The following is a 14520-nucleotide window of genomic DNA, read 5'->3' on the forward strand; positions in this document are numbered from 1 at the left end:
CAGGTATTAAGATAATAAAATTGCATTATTTGTTTGTTCGTGGTTATACAATAAGTGTCCATTCACGCTTCGCTTCCTGTTTCGACAATTATAATAGCTACTTTACCATAATAACATGACAAACATTCCCATAACATGAATCACTTTGATACTTACGCGTTATAACCTTTAAAGAAGCGTTATTTGAACACAAATAAGGCACTGAAGTGAGATGATGTGTGGGATTACAGTCTCATTGAAGATTTACTAAAAGAAATAAGCTCACAGAACTTTATCAATTAATTCCAGTTATAAAACATCAACAAAAGTTTGACACTAGCAACTGACACACCGCTACTTCCTGACATTCCATGGGAAGTTGCAGGTAGGCAACAATAGAAACTTAAAAACTGTAATTCAGTCCCGCGATTGTCTCTTTTTCACAAGGCTTACTATAGGAGAGTGTGACGGAAAGAGATATACCGGCCCGTTGGCATAAAGTGCTGCCAGCTTATTACCTTTATGGTGATTTTAAATTTATTTTCAATATTGAGGCTTTTGTTGGGTTTATTGATCCAAAATAAAATTGTACGTCTTTCTCTGCTACCAAGCGGCTAAAAGATAAATAATGTTCGAAAGGTATTTTAATTAAAAATATAGAGAGAAAATGTGAAATTTTTACATTTCTAATCAGAAGTGTTTCCTTATTTCTAAACGAATTGTAGGCCTATTCTCATTTCCATCACTTCATGTATTATAAATGAAATCAACCAATCAAAACTACAGCTGTCAATTTCGTCGTTCGCTAATTCGTCAAAATTAGCTTGAATCAGTTGCGGTTACGGTACAAAAAAAACATTACGTAGTTTACTGTCAATCAATTGGAGTCTTTTGGGTTTGGTTTGGTAATTTTTGTAATTGACCATTTCCAAAGTGTATTGGTATTTTTTGTTATTTTATTTTAGTTATTAATTTTTGTAAAGATTAAGTTTACGATGGTGAGACATGTTTTGCTTAATTACTTTTGTAAATAGGTCAAATTTAATAATTTTGTTGTGATGACTAATGCCTGGATTTAGCGAAGGCTCGCCAGATCGTTTATCGTTTCGGTTGTTTCAGACGGAGCAGCAAATGGATTGTGCTTTGGATTTGATGCGGAGGCTGCCGCCTCAGCAGATTGAGAAGAATTTAACAGATTTAATAGATCTCGTGCCAAGTTTATGTGAGGACCTTCTGTCTTCCGTGGATCAGCCATTAAAGATTGCTAAAGACCGTAGCAACGGAAAGGATTATTTGCTCTGTGATTACAACAGGGACGGTGACTCCTACAGGTCGCCGTGGTCGAACACATACGACCCTCCTCTAGAGGATGGCTCTATGCCCTCAGAAAGACTAAGAAAGCTAGAAATCGACGCTAATCATGCGTTCGACCAGTACCGAGAAATGTATTTTGAAGGTGGCGTCAGCTCAGTATATTTGTGGGACATGGACCATGGTTTTGCAGGTTTGTAACTTGCTGATAAAAAGGGGCTTGTCCTGATAAGGAGATACTTACTAAATATCATTATGATTATGATTGATAACATAATATAGCTTTGTTATGATTATGTGCATTATAGCGGCAACAGAAATACATAATCTGTGAAAATTTCAACTGTTTAGCTATCATGGTAAGATACTGCCTGGTGACAGATAGACAGACGGACAGAGGAGCCTTAGTAATAGAATACCGTTTTTACTCTTCGGGTACGGAACCCTAAAACCTGTTTCCTTTGCTGCTTTGTCAACAACATTATCAATGTTTGTTTGAGAAAAATGCTAGTAGATGGAATAGCCCCTATGACGGAATTAGCCATATTTACCTTATTTGTATAAATACTATGATCAGGCACAGTCAGAAAGAAAGAGCTTCACTCCTGCTCAACTGACCTACTGTAAGTGAATTATGTGTACAAACACAAAAGTTAGAAGTGATGAAAGTGCCTGTAGACATTCTTACCTTGTTTTCTCCACATTTCCCTTACTTCATTATTGTCAAAGAATATTGGCACAACACAAGCTTTTATTTCATTTGCAATGTACCTAGGTATGTAACTATGTATGGATCAAATCTTGCAAGTTAAATTTGACCCACTTTCAAGTTCCAATGAACCTGAAAATGTACATATGTGAGTCTGGTGACAATGCCATATTATGTTATCATTAAGCTGATCTGATGATGGAGACAGGAGATGGCCATAGGAACTTTGTGATAAAACAATGCAACCTAATTGTGTTTGCCAAAAATGAAATTATTGCCAAAAACTTATTTGAATAACTAAAATGTTGTGAATTCAGGTTAATTATAAAACAAACTGCTTTTCCTTATAACAGGCTGTACTGACTGAGTGTTGAAGTCAAAATTATCCTTATCAATTATGACTCCACTGATATAATGTGACATAGTTTTTAATATAATGTCCCTTTGTTTTTTAGTATTTTTATATCAACCCTTATATTCCTATGCAAATCAATCAATTTTTTTTCCTAGCCAATTTGAGTGTCCCAATGCTGGGCATGTCAATTATTAATAACAATAAGAATTAAACACAGAGACATTTTAATATTGTGACCAGTCCAGTATTGCGTAACACATGTGCTGAAATCTAATACATGTGCTGAAATGATCAGAAATAAAGCACTAGAATCTTTCCACATATTAATTTCAGGAGTAATATTGATAAAGAAAGCTGGAGACGGCTCACAGAAGATCAAAGGTTGCTGGGACTCCATACACGTCGTGGAGGTGGTTGAGAAGAGCTCCGGACGCAACGCTCATTACAAGCTAACGTCCACTGCCATGCTTTGGCTGCAGACCAACAAGGAGGGCAGCGGGACGATGAACCTTGGTGGCAGTCTTACTAGACAGGTGAGCTTGCATGATTTGGTCACTAACCTCTGCCTTTCACTTTGACCACCACCTTTGAACCAGTTCACTCTGACAGAGTGTGACAACAAAGAAGAAAGTCTACATGTCTAAGTTCAGGTTTTACACTGTGTTCCAAATTATAACATTTATAACCAATCCGGTTAGCTGTTTATGCGTCATTAAGTCCCGAGGCTTTGCGGCCGTGCGTATTTATCTTGGCCCAATCAAGTCTAACTGATCGATATGCTTCGCGCGGCAATTTTTTCGCGAGGCGGCTCGCTCTGTGTAGACCCGGCAATTGAGCAATAAACAAGCAAATTTTGATGTTAGGTCCCAATACAATTTTTATCACACCATCACACACGCATTTTCCTGTGGTGCCTCGTGATAAGATAAAATATCTGTAGAAAATACTGCTATTTACGTACATTTTGTTGGTGTCCTGAATGCGAATTAGCGATATAAATGTTTATATTAATTTTAGGCGGAGCAAGATTCTGCGGTAAGCGACGTGACCCCGCACATAGCCAACATCGGCCGCATGGTCGAAGACATGGAAAATAAAATCAGAAATACCCTCAATGACATTTATTTCGGTAAGCTTTACTCACTTTTATATTATTGCCCCATATTCTAGTACATTGTACGAGTGGGTACGGTCAGCTGCAGAGAAAAGGTACACCCCTGAATAAAAACTTCTAGACGGGGTTACTTTTATCTTTGCAGCTAGCTGTAGGTACATGTGAACAATTCGTTTCATCTCCTTGTATAAAAATTGTAAAACGTGCGATACTTGTAATCGGGCAGAAAGGTTCGCATTCGATCTTGTTTTACGATATCAACAGACGTTCAGAACTGTATACTTTCCGCACTTAGTGCCAGTTGCAGTTGCCGCGGCGGTTTACTATGAAACTAATATAAAATTTAGCGAACTCATTAACGATGACCAACAGTTTGGTGCAACCGACCCTTATTGTATCACATAAATCATATAATGATCGTGTTTCCAGGCAAAACCAAGGACATAGTTAACGGGCTCCGGTCCGTGGTGCCGGCGGAGGTGGAGCGCCGCACGCAGGCGCTGCGCCACGACCTGGCCGTCGCGCTGCAGCGCCGGCACCAGGCCCGCGCCGACTGACTGCCCGCCGAGTGACTATGTGTGTGTATTCCCATAACACATAATGCTTAAAATACCTAAACCTACTCTTGCACTGACTTATAAGAGATACAGATCGTATCAAACTTTACCTACTCCAAAGATAATTTTAAATAGAGGAATATTATGTAGTCAGTACATTTACTTGGCATCTTTCGACAGAAATGATTAACACTTTTAGAGCGCCATTTTTTCACTGATGTGTTAAATGTCAAAAAGTATCACCATCTACTCTTGATCTACTCATACTCGATAGTAGGCCAAAGGTTTGGCACTAAAAAATAAAAAGGTATCGGAATGACAGACATTACCATACATATGTATTTTAAGTTTCGATTCGCGCTTTCTATAAACGATTAAGCCCTGATGTTCTGTCTTAAAAGCTTTAGTTAAGTTTGGTGTTCTACAATTTCTATAAAAATATTTATTGTTCCAGGTGAGGTGGATACTGGGTGAATTAATAGTAGATATTAACAACGACGTTAGGACAAGCTCAAAAGTCTCCCGTAGCAGTTACAATCTAAACTCTACATTTCTCTTCTTAATCTTTCTAGACTGCACAAGGTTACTGCTCGAAACTTGTTAGCTATTATCGTAATTTGATGCATTGAAGTAATAAGTTAACTAGAATATAATGTAGGGTAGGTATTTGATTGTGTTGCCAATGGGCAAGGATAAAAAAAGCACCGAAACGATACCGTTCCTACAATGATATTCAGTGCATATTAATCATAATTATAAAGGGAAATTGTATGTTTGTGGGCTTTGAAAAAATATCTACAATAGGCATATCCACACAGAATGACCCGTCCGCGAAGAAATTCCCTCGCGAAGCAGCTCGGTCTGTGGAGACGCATTGCGAGTGTGTTTGCTTCGCGCGGCAATTTCCTCGGAGGCAGTTCGTTCAGTGTGGACCCGCCTATTCCGCCTAGTGAAAAATGATTAAGTACTTCCTCTGAGTTTACTCGCCGTAATTTTACTTCCTCTGATTGTGAATGTCACTTTAAAGTACCATGTTTTTAAATTTATCTTCGCTTGATTCAGTATTTTATACTTGGATCATAACCAGTCAACTATGCTTTAGGTAAGTACAATCTAATGTCGAAGATGCACTACTCTCTTTTGCTTTCACTTATAACTTGTAATAAAAGCGAGTCTTTAATATAATAAGCTGTATGTCTTTATAGTCTGTAACTTTAGTATTAAAAAAAAGTAAAAACAAATCTACCCTCAAATTGCTTCTTAAGCCAGTTGAGGGTAGATGAAAACATTACATGATCAAATAAAGTACGAGTAACGACCTGACTTTATCCTTAAAGTCAGGTCGTTCAATGACGGATCGAGGCGGTTTTGTATTTGGTCGGTTAACCAATAATTATTATAACTACCCGAAAATGTACAAATTGTTTGTTTACTTTTATTTAAATACCTTTAGGTATAGCTAGTACATATATTACAGAGTATAGCTAGTATTACAAGTTACAAAATTTCATGAATCATATTAAAAACATGGTATTTTCGGAACGCTAAACTGAAAAGACCTTGTTTCTATTAATAATGTCTTCAGAATGTTCTATTAATAACATATTACTTCAATGCTATATTATATTTATAAATAAAGAAAACTAGCAGCGGTGTTAGTTCAATGCAACCAAAATGGTGCTTTGAAAGATATTAGTCCATATTTCAAGATGTAATTCGTAATATATGAAAATAGTTATTTAAATATACTGTAAAAATCTAAATTAAGAACACAATGACTGTCGAGTTTATGTTTTACATGTATATAATAATTTGATGTAAATTAGTTATGTATTTAACTTCACCCAATATGATCCATCTCGATTTACTTTGCATTTTATAGCTTAGTTTTTTTTATTTAAAGCAGGATGTTAGTTTGGATGTAAATTATATAAAACAATATTCATTTCGCATTTCATAATTGAAATAACGCATTTAAAAATCATTGAATGATTGTAAAGGTTCCGTCACACAGGCGCGTATTCCGGGCGGGGCGTGAGCGTTTTATATGTAAAAGCGGTGTGCCCCGCTCACGCGCCGCCCGCAAAACGCGCCTGTGTGACGGAGCCTTAAGATTTGTAAGTATTTGTTCAAGTCCAGACTGACATTCTAATATTATTTTATTCTTTGTAACTATAAGAGATTCAATATATTATTATTGAAATAAAAATATTATTGTAACAAATAACCATTTCTTTTATGTTGCGATTTAATACACTAATTGTTATCATATTGGCCTCTCTAAATAAAACAAATATTTACTTGAAAATCGAGTAGTTGAATTTGTTTCAAAGTCCCGATATTAGGGCATCATAGTGGCATGTCATACTGCGTCCGATTGGCACGTTTGTCCGCAGTGCGAGCGGGATGTCGCTATAATACGCGCATAGTATTGTCTCGCTCAAACTTCGGAGCGACGTGCGAATCGGTCGCAATGTGCCATGCCCCATAATGGGAGTATTACCTCTGAGGCCATAATATACAGAAAATTACATCCAAATGGGACAGTGAGAGAAAATCTCGAACTAAATGACAGTTCTCATGAATCGCCAACCTAAAATCCTGGTACCTACTAGACATCATACATCAATTAGAATTAGATCAAGGTAAGTCTGCAGCGATTTGATAGCCAAGACTGCAACTTATTTTTAACGACGAACTACTTACCTTCGTACAAACATTATGCTATTTACTACTATGTGGCCCTTGACAAAAAGAGATATCCTATAGAATTTTAGAAAAACCGGGCAAGTGCGAGTCGGACTCGCGCACGAAGGGTTCCGTACCATAATGCAAAAAAAAAACAAAAAAGAGCAAAAAAAAACGGTCACCCATCCAAGTACTGACCCCTCCCGACGTTGCTTAACTTTGGTCAAAAATCACGTTTGTTGTATGGGTGCCCCATTTAAATCTTTATTTTATTCTGTTTTTAGTATTTGTTGTTATAGCGGCAACAGAAATACATCATCTGAGAAAATTTCAACTGTCTAGCTATCACGGTTCGTGAGATACAGCCTGGTGACAGACGGACGGACGGACAGCGAAGTCTTAGTAATAGGGTCCCGTTTTACCCTTTGGGTACGGAACCCTAAAAATCAAAGTAGACAGATGCTTCACTTTTCGTCATTCTTTATCCGTTTTGTAAAACATAAAGAAAGCCTGGGACAGATGTAGGTCCTTGAAATAGTCATAATTACGAGTCGTGGGTCATTATTTATTTATTTATATGAGCCTAGAGTGTCCCACTGCTGAGCAAAGGCCTCCCTCCTACCTTGCCACGTATCCCGGTTATTACCCGGGTCATATAAAGGATTAAGAAAAACCTGGAGAGATGTAGGTACTTGAAAAAGAAAGGTTAGATATATACAAAACATTTATTTTCTTCTCTTTTCAATTTACAAACGTTTATCAATTGAAGTGTACCGTTTAACTGAGGCGGTTGATAAGACGTTATTTGGGCGTCCGTTAGCTCGCACGGTTACACGGAGCAGCGCTAATGCTCTGATTTCCTAGGATAGCGGTGCCGTCATATAGCGGCCTGTCCATATAAATACTACGACATCCATATTTAGCCGTATTATTTAGTATGGAGACGGCCGCTATATGACTGCACCGCTATCCTAGGAAAATCGATCTTAAGAGCCAACAGGAGTGGTCATATCTCCATACAAACGTACTCGACTGTTTGCTCCGTGGGTTTTGATGCTAGAGCAATGATTTTTTCAACACAGATTAATATTGTTAATATCTGTGTCGGACTGTTTTGCTTTTTTTGATATTTTTGTTTTTTAAGGCGCTAGAGCCCTTCAAAAATGGCCAAAATGGTCTAATTGACTATGCCGCAATGAGAGGCGTAGTATTCAAAACTGATATCAATTAGCCAAAAAAGCAAAACGGTCCGACACAGATAATTTCATAATCATTTAGATTTCCAACTTTGGTTAGGATTGGTTAAGTTTTGGAGGAGGAAACAGTCGAGTACGAAACCTCGATTTTTGAGATTTTTACGCGGGGTTTTTCGCCTTGTCTTTATCGCACTAGTTTTAGGAACCGCTTCCGTTAGCGAGACGGGTATATTTACCTAAAATATTTTACCTGAAATGGCACTCGCGCGCGTGCATCCGCACCAGCTAGCACATGATTGGGGCGACAGTATCCCGCGACGAAACAGACTACCTACCCGTCCCTCTTTATTTAACATTTAATAAAATATATTTATTCAAGAAGATGTACATCAATTTGTAATGAATACAAAACTTTTCATTAAATGTAAGTGTTAATCACAATAAAATATTCTAACAAAATAATTTGAATAACTTTAATAAACTAAACGTAAGACTTAAACTGGGGTTACTTAAAATCGGGAAACATTGATCATCGATTTTTGAGAACAGGGAGTTGATTTTAAAATGCTAGCTTAAAAATTATATATGGTTGTCAACCTTATTCCCAAACTCGCCAAATCCACAACAACGCATGGTTCCAAGACCTTGCCCGAAAACGCGCAGAGGCACAATCCACCTGATGATGCCGACATGGCTCCCTGCTTCAGCTGCCATAAATGCGGTCGCAAATGCCGGTCCCGCATTGGCTTATATTATACAGCCACGAGAGACGTTGTTCCTCGCTAACAGCCGCTGCATAAATCATCTGTCAAGATGCTAAAGGTCTCTCTCTCTCTCTCCCAAACTATAGGTCGCGACCCATGGGTCGCGAGCGAATATTGAGTGGGCCCTGGAACTACTAGGGCATCTGAGCGTTACCAATAATATTTTATGCCCCCTTTTTAAGACGGCCAAGAGGTGGGGTCCCGAATTTGGCAGTATTTGTTAGGTGGCTCGGAGCCCAGTCAACTTTGGGAACCACAGATAGAGGTAAATAAATGATGAAAACGTTTAGAAACCAACTCCTTATAGTTGAAAAATCGATGGTCAATGTTTTCATTCAAAGTAACCCCAGTTTACCGTCAACCAAACATGGGTCAGCCTTTAGTGTAAAGAGAATAATTAAATAAAAATAATAATAACAGGCATACGCAGTAGGCAGTAACATACATTAAACAATACAGTCAAGAAAGCACCACTGTTGAGTATGTTTGTTACATACAAATTATCGAGCCCTTCTTGAATTTATTCTCGATCGATTTTCTCAATACTAACCTAACCTCGTGCCGCCGTACATTACATTAGGATGTCGTCGTACATTAGGATGTACACTCAGTTTCGATGGAATGACAAAGTAGGTAGCGTTTCATTTGTCTCGTAAAACTTATGTACAAATGAAATTCAACCTAATTGAAAATACAACAAGATTCTAACTTCCTTGGCTATAATTTTGTATGGTGGGCGGCACGAGACTAAAATGATTACGACATCCTCTCCTTCCCGAAACATATCGTGCGTAGTGAGTAAAAAAATATAATAGGAAACGGAGGGCCTATCGCCAATATATGTTATCTGCCTGCATGCAAGAGCGATAGATTTTCGATGTTGACGGTAGGTCTCACCTTTGATTTAATACTTTCAGTACAAGGTATAAAATCTGATTTGAACGTTTCAAATAAGGCACATTTCTGTGTCACAACATAATTATGATGGGTTAAACCCGGACGAATTAAAACGTCAAAACACCATAATCATCCTCACTCTCAGAGTCCGATATGTTTATAACCAGACTTATATCACCCTGATACTGAATTTTAATCGGCACTTCCTCTGGTTCCTGTTTAACTACAACTCCAGTCTCGCTAACATTACTTGTAATGTTATCATTATTGTTACTTTCTTTTAGTACAGTAGGAGTCGGTTCAGTATCTTCGTCGCTTGAGCTATCGTGTTTTGAAGGTTCTATTGCGAAGCTTGTTGAAGCCGCTGGTTCTGGGGCGTCCTCCAATTGTGTGTATCTGAAACAATTTTTTTTTTAGAAAACAAACAGCCTAATACGTCTTACAAAAATGACTAAAGATAGGCCTAGTTTCATACGTTACTAAGTAGACTATAACAATGAAAAGTATGTTACTTAATTATAAATTACCCGTTTAGTTATGTATACTTCACGCAAATAAAGTAACAAAGCAATGCAAAGCATTACTAGAAACAATTTATCAATTACTATAAAACAAAATATGCCGAACCTTGTTCTTGAAACCGGACAAACTATGAAGAAAAATGTCTATATTATTAAGCGGTTCATTATACATATTACAAGTGCGCCTAAAGAAATAATTTTTAGCATACTGTGTGTACAGAAGAAATAGAAAAGATAGATTTGGAACGTGACTGGAACCGAGAAATTTTGAAGGAAATGTTTTCTAATAGTGGGTTAGATTAGAATCTATGTGATTTCTAGTAATTTTAAATAAGAATATAATATCTTACTTGTTGAAGACTTCGGCCTCCCGCTGACTCGCGAGGCGCCGGTTGGCCTCCAGCCTCGCCTGCAACTCCAGATCTGTCTCGGCTGGATCGGCCTCGAACTCTTCCGGTCTCGCCATGGCGCGGAGGTGTTTCCATTCGCGCTGCTGACGTTTCTTTTGCAGCGCGCGTCCGCAGTACGTGAATATTGACTGAGCTGAAAACCAACAGAAATGCGTCTTTAGATAAATGAATCTTCACACGTCTAGATCCTTTCATTGACCTATTGATGTTTACATTGATCCTTCCCCTATACAAAACCTATAATACCAAATGTACGCGTACCGCGATACTTGTCAGTTAATGTGAATTTCCTATTTTGTTAGAAACAAAAGCAGATAAATCTCCATTATAATTACATACCTTCTTTCATAATTTTCGCTTTACTCCACCCAAGACTGTCCGCTTCATTGGCTTTCTCCACACATCTGACCACATCACTAAAGTCCGGGAACGGAGTCTCGCCCTCCGCATCTGCCCGTTTGTTGAGGAATTTCTCCAGCCTCTTGATAGGCCCTTGGGGCACACCCTCTTTGATTTCAAGCTGTATTTTCCGCCTTTTAGGTGGCTCTTCACCAACTAAAGTACATAGTTCTTTGTATAGTTTCACGATTGTTGCTCGCAAGCTGTAAATTAAAAAGAATATAAATTTAGTGTTTCATGAATATTAATGTGAAGAAACAGAGAAAGAAGAAAATTTTCTCAAAATATTGGTTACATTTTGAAACTACCAAATTACCTCACCAGGTAGATTCTCAATCTAGGTTTATTTAATTCCATTATATTCCGAATTAGGAAACTTATTTGGACCTTTAAATGCTTAAGATATGCTGCGACCTCAAAACTATTAAATCAAATTTATATTGTCCTAGCTCAGTCGATCCTTTCTTACTGTGTTTCAGTATGGGGTGGAGCCAATAAAACAAAATTTTTACAACTTGAAAGAGCTCAAAGAGCACTGATAAAAGTCATGTACTTTAAGCCTTATAGGTTTCCAACCGTTGATCTGTATGACCTATGTGGCCTTTTATCTGTAAGAAAATTATATGTGCTAAATGTAATCTTACGGATACATAAGTCTACGTTTTATTACCCTGTCTCTAATACCTCTAGACGGAAAAAAACGAACATAATCCCTATTCCACCAACAGCGTCTGCCTTTGCCAGAAGACAGTACAATGTCCAATCGGCTAAATTGTACAACTTCCTAAATAAAGAAATAGATATATATCCCTCCACCTATAGAGAATGTAAAATAAAAGTAATAAACTGGTTAAAGACTAAAAACTACGACGAAATAGAAAAAATACTTAAAACATAATGTAATCTAATATAATTCAATCAACCAAACTATTCCCTTAACACACACAAACACAAACACACACACACACACCCACACACACACACACACAAACACACACACACACACACACACACACAAGTGGCTCCTAAACTATTAAAATTTACATTAGTTGCTCTAGCTGCTACTCACATGTTAGTTTTATTGTTACGTGGTTAACTTATTAAATTGTTTAGTTTTATCTAGTTTAATTTAATTTACTTTACTGTTATTAAACTTATCATCATAGTTTTTCTTTTAGCTTGTAGTTAATCACTAAGGAAGAGCGGTGTTCCTTAACACAGGTATTTTTATACTTAAAAAGGGACACCAACCTGTATTTTGTTAAATATTGCTTGTTAGCGAATAAATATTTTTTCATTTTTTCATTTTCATTTCATTTCATTATATGTATAGGTATAATTTTCACTCACCGATCACATTTATGATAAGGCGAATTTAAAGAATCATCTGTGACCTCTTCCAAATCAAGTTGAGCAATAGTTTTATTGTATTTTTCTATCTTGGCCTCTATTATTCTTATCCTTCTGGCTTTCTCGACTTCTGTCATTTCTTCAGGCTTTTTTACTGGCTCCTTCTTTTTTAATTTTGGTTTCTCTAATCTGACGATCTTTTCTTTATGTGGTACTAATAAGTTTTCATTTGAACCTAAATTTTCTTTTTCATGTTCAATTTCATAACTTTTCGCTTCTATGTGCTCAGCAATAGATTTATCGCCATTTAATTTATTTACTAAATTATCACTTTCCTTTTCATCAGTTATTTTTACTTCTTGACTATCCTGAATTTCAATTGTATCAGTATCATCATTGACTAGATTTTCTTCCTCTGTTTGTGATTTACTCTTGTGATCCACTTTGTCCTGATTACTACTATTATCATCATCTATTGGAATAACTTCATCATCATCATCACAGTCCAGTGCAATAACTTCTGATTTAGATTTCTTTGGTGGGCAGATTCTGCTGCTACTTTGAATCATTGGTCTTTTCCTTTCATGATTATTGGGTTGTACTGGAAGTAAATTTAAAAAAATAAGAGGGATATACTTAAAAAATAGTAGAGAAAGCGATTAGGCATTAACTCCACCATTAGTACATTATTTTTGTTTTGTGCAATAAAGTTTAAATAAGTAAATGGGTAGTGTTGTTCGTTTTAATAACGATTAACAATAATAATTGAAATAAATGGTAAGTATTTAACTTTTAAAATATTACAATCCTTGCGCCGCCTTGGCGTAATATGTCTACACTGGCCGTTATGTGCATGAGGAAATTACCTTGAATGTATGCTTCCTCTATTTGGGTAGCTTTCTGGTTTATACCTACACTGTTAAAAAGCATTTAAATGACCCAAATGGTAATATAAAACCGTTACCTGACACTTTAGTAGACAGCGTGATAAAATTCACTCTTTTCTTTACAGGAGACATTTTAGATTGAGGCGGTGTTTCAACATGAAACTTCAGGGTATCAACAACATCGCTTATATGAGTGTATTTCCTATCAGGATCATCTATCAGTCTTTGAAATGCCTTTGTAATAACTCTTCTGAATTTATTCGACTCTTTATACTCCTTGTCAGCTTTAACATAAGATGGAAGTAAAATTTTATTAATAACAGTCTCCATGCCACTGGTTGGGTCGAGAAATAGGCATTTGTTTATGAAATCTGTTAGAGGTTTGTTGTCTCTGCACAGGTCTTTGTTGTAGGCGTTGGAAATTCGGCTTTTCTTTTCGTTGACGGGATAATCTGAGATATCTATCACTTCTGTGTTATTTGTGATGCTCCCACCACCACCAGCTCCATTCTGAGAACAGGATAATATAATATAAAATACATTTATTCGTGACAGTAACAAACATGTATAGACAACTAAAGCAGGAGAACAGAACACAACAGAGACTGCATAATAATATTATGATCATATGAATACTTCGACTAATGATTCGGTAACTTCAGTACTTACCGCAGACACATAGTCTGTTAAATTCGGTGTGTCTCCATCTACCTCCATTATAAATTAAATATGTGAACTAAAACACAAATAACAGAAATATGAAAATAAAATTAATAAATAAAGTTCACTCAGCAACGATATTCAATCAGTCAATCACTGACAGTAATGACAGTGACAACTGTGTAACTGTCATGTCAAAAGCTTTTTTTGACGTTTTATTTGCAAAGGTTGGCAGCGTTAGTGACGCTTGCACACGGCACGTGTAGCATACGCAAGTTGTTACTTGTTGCCCATTTACATATGCACCGTGAATATATGTGACGTTCCACGGGAAAAGGTACCTTATGAGGGTTTCTAGTTTCGGAGATATGAAATGTTTTGTAAAGAGGTGAAAAAATGCTCAATTTTTTTTTATTGTGTGATCTGAAACCTTAATGCGTAACGTTTGTTTACCTGTTTTTATTTTTGTTATAAGTTAGTTATAAGCCTAGTAATGTCGTCTCAGAGTTTAGTCGAAAAGGTACCTTATGGAAAAAAGATTGAAAATTCCCAAAAAAACTAGTCAATACGGGAAAAGAAGTTTGGTAGAGGACTGTATTAGCATTCTGCAAAACTAATTTGATAATTTCAGTTCTGGTTGGGGCGCCTAGCAAATATTATAACCGTACATCGACCGACATTACAAATCCAAGTAGCCTGCTATTATACCAAAGTTACTCTCGT

At 36.8% G+C, this 14520-nt stretch overlaps 2 protein-coding genes across 3 annotated transcripts; one reads left to right on the forward strand and one right to left on the reverse strand.

Annotated features, from left to right (window-relative positions):
- Window positions 1–831: 831 nt before the first annotated feature.
- On the forward strand, window positions 832–6333 carry LOC134672921 (F-actin-capping protein subunit beta). 2 transcript variants are annotated; one of them, XM_063530871.1, is made up of 6 exons: window positions 832–977; window positions 1099–1483; window positions 2688–2887; window positions 3372–3483; window positions 3898–4046; window positions 4480–6333. In XM_063530871.1, exons 1-5 carry the CDS (start codon window positions 975–977, stop codon window positions 4023–4025), a joined length of 828 nt encoding a protein of 275 aa, XP_063386941.1. In that variant the 5' UTR covers window positions 832–974; the 3' UTR covers window positions 4026–4046; window positions 4480–6333. The 2 variants fall into 2 exon arrangements, with proteins under 2 accessions (XP_063386941.1, XP_063386940.1); XM_063530870.1 differs by having other exon boundaries at window positions 3898–4036.
- A 1091-nt stretch (window positions 6334–7424) lies between these two features.
- LOC134672923 (uncharacterized) lies at window positions 7425–13939 on the reverse strand. The gene is made up of 6 exons (XM_063530872.1): window positions 13807–13939; window positions 13215–13647; window positions 12251–12851; window positions 10841–11103; window positions 10442–10634; window positions 7425–9966 (listed from the first exon to the last, which is right to left on the reverse strand). Exons 1-6 carry the CDS (start codon window positions 13852–13854, stop codon window positions 9678–9680), a joined length of 1827 nt encoding a protein of 608 aa, XP_063386942.1. The 5' UTR covers window positions 13855–13939; the 3' UTR covers window positions 7425–9677.
- Window positions 13940–14520: the final 581 nt, after the last annotated feature.

The sequence above is a fragment of the Cydia fagiglandana genome, chromosome 17 (genome assembly GCF_963556715.1).
Source record: "Cydia fagiglandana chromosome 17, ilCydFagi1.1, whole genome shotgun sequence".
Lineage (NCBI taxonomy): Eukaryota > Metazoa > Arthropoda > Insecta > Lepidoptera > Tortricidae > Cydia > Cydia fagiglandana.